This window comes from Lepus europaeus, chromosome 3 (assembly GCF_033115175.1).
Source record: "Lepus europaeus isolate LE1 chromosome 3, mLepTim1.pri, whole genome shotgun sequence".
Taxonomy (NCBI): Eukaryota; Metazoa; Chordata; class Mammalia; order Lagomorpha; family Leporidae; genus Lepus; species Lepus europaeus.
The window spans coordinates 77,243,421-77,256,414 of record NC_084829.1 but is presented as its reverse complement, the minus strand read 5'-3'; the positions used below and the strand labels follow the sequence as shown (position 1 = coordinate 77,256,414).

General features: G+C 40.1%; 1 protein-coding gene across 1 annotated transcript in view; it reads right to left on the bottom strand.

Annotated features, from left to right (window-relative positions):
- The window catches only part of BCKDHB (branched chain keto acid dehydrogenase E1 subunit beta), a 269,800-nt gene that overhangs the window by 243,144 nt on the left and 13,662 nt on the right, over positions 1 to 12,994 (bottom strand). The window contains exons 2-3 of the mRNA XM_062186412.1: positions 4,999 to 5,076; positions 426 to 494 (exon numbers count right to left, since the gene is read on the bottom strand). Of these exons, the coding sequence (XP_062042396.1) occupies positions 426 to 494; positions 4,999 to 5,076 (147 nt within the window). The remainder of the gene's footprint in view (positions 1 to 425; positions 495 to 4,998; positions 5,077 to 12,994) is intronic.

Genomic DNA, 12,994 nt, shown 5'->3' with positions numbered 1-12,994 from the left:
AATCTTGGGAGCCAATTCTTTAAAAACAAAATGAATCTCCTCCCACTCTCTACCACCACAAAAAAAATAATGAATTATTATTGGAGATTGACAGGCAAAATTTTGAACTGGAGGCAGGGGAATTAAAATGGTTAAGACAGCCAGTAATAAGTCACCAAAGATTCTTGTACAGATAAATGTGATGATAAACAATACATTTAATGAAGTTATTTTGGAATCGTAATACGTAAAATATGAAATGGATCAGAGGATGGGAGAATTAAAACATCGATAGAGGAATCTAGGCCAAAGGACTTTGATGCAGGCTATGGAAAAGAAAAAGATATCAAATGCATACAACAAACAATTTAGCAGGTATATTTTATATTTTCAATATATTTAAGTAAAAGCTGTACAGGAATACAACTCACAAGATGCTGACTCACCATATTTGTCTCGCAAGCCAACAGTGCATCTAAAGACTCCTCCAAAGGCAACATCTTCACCAAATATTACTGGAAAGCAATGTTTAAAGAGCACAATTATTTGGTGATCCCTAAGTAATTTTAGCAATGAGAAATAAGTAATTTAAATATTTACACTTAAATCATAAACAGAAATACCATTAGGTCTAGATAAGGTTTCTAAAGTTTGATATTTTTGACATTTTGGCCTAGATATTTCTTTGGTTGTGTGTGTGCATTGCAGTAATAGAGCAGCATTGGATAACAGTCCACTGGATAACATCTGCCTCATACATACAAACGCACAATTGTGGCAATCAAGTGTCTTCCAACATTGTGAAAGGTATGGGGAGCAGACAGTAATGGGCCGGGACACAAAATGACCCCACGTTGAGACAGAGCCACTGATCCACAGTCTCACTGTGTTTTACCCATAGAGAAAATGAGTCCAAAGAAACAATCAACCGACTTGCCAAGTCAGAACCATGACTCACACACCAGGCCACGGGCTCATGGCTTTTCCCATACAGAGTACACAATAAGAATCAGCCGTCTGAAAAGCTGAAGGCAGAGCATTCCAAGCCAAGGGAAAGGCCACAAATGAGAAAGGGAGACAGAGGGTGTAAAACAGTAAAGAGGCAAGTGTGGTGGGACACAGTGAACAGGAAGAACGGTACAAGTAGAAACTTGGAGGAGCTCTACAGCAAGCACGGAAAATAAAATGAAATATTGAGAGAGCTGAACTCTAGTCCCACAAATGCATCTAGTGGTTTTGTGGACCTCAGAAAAATGACTCACCACTCTCCGTGTTTGAATTCACTCATCTTGTGCAAGCACAATCAGAAAGCATTTAAAGCAAATCAAGACCTAATCATCCCCCTGTCTAGCTCTCACTTCTCCCTAAAAAAAAAATTACTTTCATTTAACTTTAGAACTGTGGAAGCCCATGAAACAATATGATGGTGCTTCAAGAAATTCACAGGAAATTCACATTATCTTTTAATTCCATTTCTCCATGAACTTTTGGAAGTGCATATATACATGGTTTAAATACGGTGAATGTGTCCCCCAAAGGTTCATGAGCTAAAATTTCACCCCCACTGATATATTATGAGATAGATACTTAATTTAACTGTGGCATTTAGAGGTGGAGCCCTTGGGAGATGATTAGCTATAAAGAAAATATGTGAAACTTGCACAACTTCAATAAAATACATAATAAATTTTTTCAAAAAAAATCAATGTAGAGCCCTCATGATAGAATTCTAGTGGCTTTACCAGAAGAGAGAAACCAAAGGACACACAAGTTCACAAGTTCTCCCTGTCTTTTACCAAGTGATACCCCTGGGACACTGTCGGCAAGAAGGCCCTCCACCTTGGACCAGAAACATGAGCTAAAATAAACCTCTTTATAAAATTAGTCAGTCTCAGGAAGGGCGGGGGGAGGCACACAGAGAAAGGTTGTATAACAGGCATAAAAACACGGATACAACGAACAAGTTCTAGTGTTCTACAGCACAGTGGAGTGACTACAAGACAGTTCCAAACAACTCATGGAAATGGAATTAAAATACAAATTTAGGGGGCCAGTGTTCTGGCCCAGTAGCCCAAGCTGCTGCCTACAATAATAGCATCCTATATAATCATTGGTTCAACTATTGGCTGCTATATATTTCAGATCCAGCTCCCTACAAATGTACCTGGGAAAGCAGCAGAAGATGGCACAATTACTTGGGCCCCTATCACAGACACAGGAGATGTGGATAGAGTTCCAGAATTCTGGCTTCAGCCTGGTTCAGTCCCAGCCATTGCAGCCATTTGGGGAGTGGATGGAAGATATCACTCTCTCTCTCTCCCTCCTCTCTCTAATCTGCCTTTCAAATAAAAAAATAAAATAAAATAAAATAAACAGTTTTTTTAAAAAAAAAAGACAAATTTAGGAGCAGGTATTTGTTAAGACACCCACATTCCATATCAGAACACCCAGGTTTGATGCCTAGCTCTGGCTCCTGACTCCAGCTTCCTGCTGATACAGATGCTGAGGGGCAGCAGTGGTAGCTCAGTTGAGTTCTTGCCACCTATTTGGAAGATCTGGATTGAGAACCTAGCTCCCAGCTTTGGCCCTGGCCATTGCAGGCATCTGTGAAATGAACCAGCAGATGGAAACTGTCCTTCTTTCTCTCCGTCACTGTGCCTTTCAAGTCAATAATATTTAAAAATAAATAAATAATAAAAGAGAGAAAGACAAAGAGAAAAAGAGAATCTTCCACCCACTGGTTCATTCCCCCCAAATGTCCACAATAGACAGGGTTAGGCCTGGACAAAGGAAGGAGCCAAGAACCTAGTCTGGGTCTTCCACATGGGTGGCAGGTATCCAAGTACTTGAGCCATCATCTGCTGCCTGCCCAGGGTACATTAGCAGGAAGCTGGATCAGAAATGGAGCCAGGACTCAAATCAGGCACTTCAATATAGGATATGGGCATCCCAACTGTGTCTTACTTACTGCACCAAATCTCTGCTTCTAAACTTATCTTTTAATTCCATTCTTCCACAGACTTTTTGAAATACCCCCATTAGTTCATAATAACATATTGTAAATGTAATCAAGAACTAGAAGATAGGAACCCAGAGGCTTCAAATATAAAGAAGTGATTAAAAAAATGAAAATGCTAACTAACCTAACTTGATCAGTACATGCTGTATACATGTAATGGAATAGCACACTATATGCCATAAATATGTATGATTATTACATATTAATCAAAGAAATTTAAATAGTTACTTGTTCTCAAGTATTTCATTATAGTAACAAAAAATATACTAAAATATATAGACAGCATGTCTATGTATATGAAGGAAAGCTGATGAAATTTAGAAAACACAAGACAACTGTTTTATACAAATAATTTAATGAGATGACAACTTACTAATAAAATTATTTATAAAAATAGGCCAGCACCGTGGCTCACTTGGCTAATCCTCCACCTGCGGCGCCAGCACCCCAGGTTCTAGTCCCGGTTGGGGCACCGGGTACTAGTCCCGGTTGCTCCTCTTCCAGTCCAGCTCTCTGCTGTGGCCCAGGAGGGCAGTGGAGGATGGCCCAAGTGCTTGAGTCCCTGCACCCACATGGGAGACCAGGAGGAAGCACCCAGCTCCTGGCTTTGGATCAGCACAGCACCAGCCGTGGCGGCCATTAGAGGAGTGAACCAACGGAAGGAAGACCTTTCTCTCTGTCTCTCTTTCACTGTCTATAACTCTACCTGTCAAATAAAATAAAATAAAATAATTTATAAATATTAAACTTGCTTTCAAAAAAAATTTTACAAATTTGTGGCTGGTGCTGAGGCATAATGGGTTAAGTTGTCACCTGAAACATCAGCATCTCATATGGGCACCAGTTCAAGTCCCAGCTGCTATATTTCTGATCCAGCTCCCTGGTAATACACCTGGGAAAGCCCAGAAGATGGCCCAAGTCCTTTGGTCCCTGCACCCATGTGGGAGACCTGGATGAAGTTCCAGGTTCCTGGCTGTGGCCTGGTCCCAGCCATAGCCATTGCAGCTATTTGGGGAGTGAACCAGTGGATAGAAAATCTCTCTCTGTCTCTCTCTGTCCCCCCATCTTTGTCTCTCCCTCTCTCTCTGTAACTCTGCCTTTCAAATAAATAATCTTTAAAAAAAAATCTTACAAATTGAATGACAATGTATCCCAAAGGACAGAATGGAATCAAATCTTTATTTTATGAAGATAGATTTCTGAATTAAGTGTATTTTCTGTTTGTTTTTAATATGCTAGAAGAACAGGAGTCCATGATAGGTATTATCCAGAAGGTCCTACAGGTTGAATACCCTTATCCAAAATGCTTGGGACCAGAAGTGTTTCAGGTTTCAGATTTATTTCAGACTCTGGAATATTTGCAAGTATATAATCAGATATCATTTGGAAGGGATGAAATTCATTTATATTGTACATATGCATTATACACTTTTACCTGATAGCCTGAAGATGTTTTCATTCAGTATTTTTAGGGCACCTGCATTTTGACTACAATCTGTCATCGAGTTCAGTGTGGAATGTTCTACTTGTGTTATATCAATACTCAAAAGTTTTGGATTTTGGAATTTCAGACTTTCAGATTAAGAAAGTTCAACCTGTGATATAATATTGAAACCACACTATCACAGTAATTATCATGCATTTTCTGTGAACCTGAGAATTTACTGTATTAATAAATTTCTTTTAAAAATTAAAAATAAAATCACTTCTCGGCCTTTTGGCTAAGATCAAGTGTAAAAATTAAAAATAAAATCAGAAGAAGGACCATACTACGAAAGTTAGCTGAATGATGCTAGATATACATGAGAACCTATTAGTAACAAGTGTATTAAAAATGTGTTAATATTGTCATTTTTTATTTAGTCTTGGTCATTTGATCATGTCTTTCACATTTTTCAAGAAGACATAATTTTAACCATTGAACTTCAGACAAATATTTCAAGTAAATCTTCAATCCTGGAATTACACAACCACCACAGTCAAGCACAAATGACATTTACCTGCAGTAGGATCTTTGGCCAATGAGTTATCCAAGGCACTTGTTATAGATTGGAAAAGATTCATTTTCTGAGTTTGCCCTGTGAACATCAAAAATATATCATTTCACATATTGCAAAGTAGGTAAAAAATAACCAGTTTCTTAATAGGTGATTACAACTTTGTTAAAATCAAGGTACAAAAACAGGTATAGAATAGATCATATAAGATTACTCTATTATTTTAAATGATGCTACTTCTGTCAAAGATACAAAAATAATACAGGGGGCCAGCATTGTGTCACAGCAGGTTAAGCCACTGCCTGTAATGCTGGTGTCCCATGTCAGACAGCCAGTTTGAGTCTCAAGTGTTCTACTTCCCATCAAGCTGCTTACCCTGACCACGGTCCCATTTAACCTACATGCTCTTCAGTAGCCCAGTGTATTCCAAAAGTTAAATTCTAATTCTGAGAGTGAGCCATAACAGCTATCATTGTGGACTTCAATCCTCTGACCACTGTATATTGGTCACTTACCCTTTTCCTGAAGGTCATCTTCTTCACTACCCTAGCCTGGCTCCCCAGCAGGCTGGCCTCTGACACCTTTATTACTTCCATTATTCACCCGCGCTCCTGGCTTCTGACAGCCTAATCCCTCTCTAATCCCTTCAACAGTGCTGAATGCCCAAGTTTCAAGTTTTGGCAAATCCCAATCAGGTTAGCCCTCCTGCTCTCTTTGCCCAGAATAACAGCTTTTTATTACTGAAAATTATGGAACTTATTCAAGGAAGTATTCTTACAGAATCTGTGTCAAAGAATGAACAATCATATCACATGACAACAATTACTTCATAATTTGCTTTTCTTCAGGCTAAGACTATATCACTTAGGAGACACTTTTCTAAAAAATGCTTCTCCAAAATAATCCTTTAGGAGTCCTCCAAGATGGCAGAATAGGGAGGGAGCACACTGATAGTCCAGGAAAAGGTAGTTCAATAAAAGTGGAGATACTGTAGTTTCAGGAAAGAGTTAGGGGGAAAAAAAACTGCAGAGGAAACTCTTCTGGAACTAGTGGGACACAGTGGACCTACGTGGAGGGCATGGGCGCCCATGGCTCAGGACCCCAGCCGCTGAGACTACACACCAGCACTGGAAAGGGAGGTGAGGAGAAACTGCAGTAGCCCGAGACATTGGCGGGAAAGCTGCAGGAAGAGCCTAGAGGGAATGAAGCTTGAAGCCCCGTGAAGGAAAGTTCACCAGGCTAACTAGAGGAGAGAAAAATAAATAAATAAAAGGGACTGGTACAGACGCGATTCTCTCTCTCCACTAACCTTACAAAGGCGAGCAAGACAACGAGCAGGCACCATTTTGGACATACATAAAAGCTGCGCCACCTCGGGGCTGCGCCCATCCACAGCCAAGCAGAAAAACCTGACTTTGGTGGGGAAAAATGACAGGAGGTTAAGACCTAGTGAATGTGTGGAACTTATAAACTGACATTGTGAAAAAAAAAAAAAAAAAAAAAAAACTGAGGGTGTGTGAAAGAATTCATGGAATGCCTGAGACCTGAGTACTCCGTGGGAGACGCCACAAACTCGGTAACCTTGGCAACCAGTGGGAGATTGCAGGGGCATCTGAGCTTGCATTGAGGACTGCACAGGTCCTTTGTGTGGTCCTTGCGACAGAGCAGACAAATATTACACACACAGGGGCCAGTGCTCAGATATTAACTACCTTCAAGGAGAATAGCTCAGCTGTGCGGAATTACTTCCCTTCTGAATAAAAAAAAAAAAAAAAAAAAGAGAGAGAGAGAGAGAGAGAGAGAGATCTACCATGCCAAACCTGGGTGTGTCACCTTTGGCACACCCTTAACCCTGAAGAACTGAACAGAGATCTCTGGCCACACCCATCACAGCCTCTAAAGATCCACCAAAAGCAGACAGTCCACTTAATCTAGAGTCACAGTATAACGAGAAAAGCCACTACAGTGAGGGAAAAAAAAAAAGAAGAAGAAACCAAAGAATATCTCCACAATACCAAGCAACAAACACAGAAACCGAGGAAACAAAAACAAGGAAGACCTTATGACGCCCTCATATAAACATGATACTCCTATTCAAGCTTATGAAGATGATGAGATAGAAGAAATGCAAAATGAAGAATTCAAAAAATTTATGATAAGAACATTTAGAAGTTCTCAAAAACAAATTCTTGAACTACAAAAATCTTCACTGGACAGGATAGAAAATCTCTTTCATGAAAATGAAATCTTAAGGAGGAATCAAAAGGAAATGAAGAATCTAGTAGAACAGGAAAGTGTGATAGTGAAGAGAAATCAAAATGAAATGAAGAACTCAATAGATCAAATGACAAATGCATTTGAGAGCCTTAAAAGCAGAATCAGTGAAGCAGAAGAGAGAATGTCGGACTTAGAAGACAGAGAACAAGAAAGGAAACAGTCAAACCAAAGAAAAGAAGAGGAAATTAGAAATCTAAAAAATATTGTTGGGAATCTACATGATACTATTAAAAAACCCAACATTCGGGTTCTAGGAGTACTTGAAGGCATGGAGAGAGAGAATGGATTAGAAGGCCTTTTTAGTGAGATACTAGCAGAAAACTTCCTGGGTTTGGAGAAGGACAGAGACATCCTAGTACAGGAAGCTCATAGAACCCCTAGTAAACACGACCAAAAGAGATCCTCACAACAACACGTTGCAATCAAACTCACCACAGTGAAACATAAAGAAAAGATCTTAGCCGGCACCGCGGCTCACTAGGCTAATCCTCCGCCTTGCAGCGCCGGCACACCGGGTTCTAGTCCTGGTCGGGGCACTGATCCTTTCCCGGTTGCCCCTCTTCCAGGCCAGCTCTCTGCTGTGGCCCGGGAGTGCAGTGGAGGATGGCCCAAGTGCTTGGGCCCTGCACTCCATGGGAGACCAGGAGAAGCACCTGGCTCCTGCCATTGGATCAGCGCAGTGCGCCGGCCGCAGCGCGCCTACCGTGGCGGCCATTGGAGGGTGAACCAATGGCAAAAGGAAGACCTTTCTCTCTGTCTCTCACTGTCCACTCTGCCTGTCAAAAAATTAAAAAAAAGAAAAGATCCTAAAATGTGCAAGAGAAAAATGTCAGATTACTCTCAGAGGATCTCCAATTAGACTCACAGCTGACTTCTCATCAGAAACCCTACAGGCTAGCAGGGAATGGCAAGAGATAGCCCAGGTACTAAGGGAGAAAAACTGTCAGCCCAGAATATTATATCCTGCAAAGCTCTCATTTGTGAATGAAGGTGAAAAAAAGACCTTTCACAGCAAACAGAAATTGAAAGAATTTGTTGCCACTCGTCCAGCCCTGCAAAACATGCTTAAAGATGTGTTACACACAGAAACACAGAAACACAGCCATCAATATGAAAGAAGGTAAAGGAAGGAAACCTCCCAGTAAAAGATCACAGGAAGTTCAAAGCATATATTAGAAATGTCTTTGGGAAAATGGCAGGGCAAAATTACTACTTATCAACAGTCAAATTGAATGTTAATAGCCTCAACTCTCCAGTTAAAAGACACAGATTGGCTGAATGGATTAAGGAACAAAACTCATCTATTTGCTGCTTACAAGAAACACATCTTTCCAACAAAGATGCATGCAGACTGAAAGTGAAAGGTTGGAAAAAGATACTCTATGCCAACAGAAACCAAAAAAGAGCTGGCATAGCCATCTTAATATCAGACAAAATAAACTTTAACACAAAAACTATTAAGAGAGACAAAGAGGGGCACTATATAACAATTAAGGGATCAATTCAACAGGAAGATATAACTATTATGAATGTATATGCACCTAATTACAAGGCACTGGTTTATTTAAAAGATATGTAAAGGGAGACTTAGACTCCAATACAATAGTATTGGGGGACTTCAATACTCGACTTTCAGAAATAGACATATCAACCGGAAAGAAGATTGACAAGAAAACAGCAGATTTAATTGACATTATTGCCCAAATGGATCTAACAGATATCTACAGAACTTTCAATCCTACACTTAAAGAATTTACATTCTTCAAACAATACATGGGGAACCTACTCTAGGACTGACCACATACATAAAGCAATTCTCAGCAAATTCAAAAGAATTAGAATCATACCATGCAGCTTCTCAGACCACAGTGGAATGAAGCTGGAAATTATCAATTCAGGAATCCCTAGAGCATATGCAAACACATGGAGACTGAACAACATGCTCCTGAATGAACAATGGGTCAGAGAAGAAATCAAAAGATAAATAAATCAAAAACTTTCTGGAAGTAAATGAGGATAACAGCACAACATATCAAAACTTATGGGATACAGGGAAAACAGTGTTGAGAGGAAAGTTTATAACAATAGGTGCCTACATCATGAAATTGGAAAGGCTTTCAATGCATCTCAAGGATGTAGAAAAACTGCAGCAAAGCAGACCCAAAACTAGTAGAAGAGAAATAATTAAAATCAGAGAAGAAATCAACAGGATTGAATAAAAAAAAAATTACAAAAGATCAGTCAAACGAAGAGCTGCTTTTTGGAAAAATAAACAAAATTGACACACCATCGGCCCAACTAACTAAAAAAAGGAGAGAAAAGACCCAAATCAATAAAATCACAGATGAAAAAGGAAATGTAACAACAGACACCACAGAAATAAAAAGAATCATCAGAAATTACTACAAACAGTTGTATGCCAGCAAACAGGGAAATCTATCAGAAATGGATAGATTCCTGGACACATGCAACCTACCTAAATTGAACCATGAAGACATAGAAAACTTAAACAGACCCATAACCAAGACAGAAATTGAAACAGTAATAAAGGCCCTCCCAACATAGAAAAGCCCAGGACCAGATGGATTCACTGCTGAATTCTACCAGACATTTAAAGAAGAACTAACTCCAATTCTTCTCAAACTATTCAGAACAATCGAAAAAGAGGGAATCCCCCCAAATTCTTTCTATGAAGACAGCATCACCTTAATCCCTAAGCCAGAAAAAGATGTAGCATTGAAAGAAAATTACACATCAATATCCCTGATGAATATACTCAAAAATCCTCAATAAAATTCTGGCCAATAAAATGCAACAACACATCACAAAGATCATCCACCCAGACCAAGTGGGATTTATCCCTGGTATGCAGGGATGGATCAATAATCACAAAATTAATGTGATACGCCACATTAACAAACTGCAGAAGAAAAACCATATGATTATCTCAATAGATGCAGAGAAAACATTCGATAAAATACAACACCCTTTCATGATGAAAACTCTAAACAGAGGGCGGAGCCAAGATGGTGGAATAGTGAGGGGGCGCACTGATAGTCCGGAAAAAGATAGTTTAATAAAAGTGGAGTTACTGTAGCCTCAGGAAAAGACTCAGGAAAAAATTGCAGAAGAAACTTTTCCGGATCTAGTGGATGTGACACAGAGTACCTAAGGGGAGAACAAGGTTGCCCACCACATGGAAGCCGAGCCGCGGGAGCCAAGCCACAGAGTCTGCGCGCCAGTGCTGGAAGGGGAGGTGAGACAAAAACCTCAGTAACCCGAGACATTGGCGGGGAAAGGCAGAATGAGGCTTGAAGCCCTGCTGGTGAAAGTTCATCAGGCTGACTGGAGGAGAGAAAAAAACGATAAATAAGGGGAACCAGTACGGACACTAGCCTCTCTCTCCTCTCACCTTACAAAGCCGAGCAAGACAAAGAGCGTATGCAAAGCAGCACTGGCCATTAGCCAAGGAGGAAAACCTGACTCTGGTGGGGAGAAATAACAGGAGGTTAGGACCTAGTGAAAGTGTGTGAAACTAACGAACTGAGACTGTGAAAATCTGAGGGGGGGGGGCGAGAAAACTCACTGAGTACACAAACTCGGTAACCTTGGCAACCCAGTGAGAGACTGCGGAGAAATTTGAGACGACACTGAAGGATGCATAAACTCTTTGTGTGGTCCCAGGGATAGAGCAGACGAATACCCACAGGGGCCAGATTTCATACATCAACTACCCTCAATTCCACTCAACTCTGCGGAATTACTTCCCTACTGAGTCAAAAAGAGAGAGAGAGAGAGAGAGAGAGAGAGAGAGAGAACAATCTGGGTGAATCACCTTTGGCACACCCTTAACCCTGAAGAACCAAACAGAGCTCTCTGGCCACACCCATCACAGCCTCTAAGGACCCAACAAAAGCAGACAGTCTACTTAATCTAGAGTCATAGTATTATGAGAAAAAGCACCACAGTGAAGGAACCAAAGAATATCTCCATTATGCCAAACACACGCAGAAACTGAGGTAACAAGAGCAAGGAAGACACTATGATGCCCCCAAATGAACAAGACAGCCCAATTCAAGATTATGAAGATGATGAGATAGAAGAAATGCAAGAAGCGGATCTCAAAAAATTGATAAGAACATTAAGAAGTTCTCAAAAACAAATTCTTGAACTACAGAAATCCTTAATGGACAAGATAGAAAATCTTTCTCATGAAAATGAAATATTAAGGAGGAATCAAAATGAAATGAAACAATTAGTAGAACATGAAACTGTGATAGATATTTTTCAAAAAAGGAAATCCAAATGGCCAACAGACACATGAAAAAATGTTCAGGATCACTAGCAATCAGGGAAATGCAAATCAAAACCACAATGAGGTTTTACCTCTCTCCGGTTAGAAAGGCTCACATTCAGAAATCTACCAACAACAGATGCTGGCAAGGATGTGGGGAAAAATGGACACTAACCCACTGTTGGTGGGAATGCAAACTGATAAAACCACTATGGAAGTCAGTCTGGAGATTCCTCAGAAACCTGAATATAACCCTACCATACAACCCAGCCATCCCACTCCTTGGAATTTACCCAAAGGAAATTAAATTGGCAAAAAAAAAGCTGTCTGCACCTTAATGTTTATTGCTGCTCAATTCACAATAGCTAACACCTGGAATCAACCCAAATGTCCATCAACAGTAGACTGGATAAAGAAATTATGGGACATGTACTCTATAGAATTCTATACAGTGGTAAAAAAAAAAAAAAATGAAATCCAGTCATTCACAACCAAATGGAGGAATCTGGACAACATCATGCTGAGTAAAATAAGCCAGTCCCAAATGGACAAATATCATATGTTCTCCCTGATAGGTGACAACTAACCAAACACCAAAAAGGAAACCTGTTGAAGTGAAAGGGACACTATGAGAAATGGTGACTTGATCAGCCCTTGTCCTGACTGTTGATGAACAACTTAATACTTTATCTCTTTTAGCATTTTTTTTTCATTCTACTTAATACTATTGGTTGAACTCTGTAATTAACACACAATTATTCTTAGGTGTTTAAATTTAACTGAAAAGTGATCCCTGTTAAATATAAGAGTGGGAATAAGAGAGGGAGGAGATGTACAATTTGGGACATGCTCAAGCTGACTTGCCCCAAATGGTGGAGTTGGAAATGTGCCAGGGTATTCCAACTCAATCCCATCAAGGTGGCATGTACGAATGCCATCTCACTAGTCCAAGTGATCAATTTCAGTTCACAATTGATCACACTGATAGGTCTAAGAGTCAAAGGGACCACATAAACAAGACTAGTGTCTGCTAATACTAACTGATAGAATTAAAAAGGAGATAACGATCCAACATGGGAAGCAGGATATACAGCAGACTCATAGAATGACAGACGTCCTAAACAGCACTCTGGACTCAGAATCAGCCCTTAAGGCATTCGGATCTGGCTGAAGAGCCCATGAGAGTATTTCAGGAATGGAAAGCCAAGACACTCTGGAAAAAAAAAAAAAAGAAGAAGAAGAAGATGATGACCTAAATGAAAGATCTCTGCAAGTGAGATCCCAGTGGAAAGAACGGGGCCATCAAAGAAGGAGGTACCTTTCTCTGAAGGGAGGAGAACTTCCACTTTGACTATGACCCTGTCGGAATAAGATCGAAGTCAGCGAACTCAAAAGGCTTCCATAGCCTTGGCAACTCATGACTAGAGC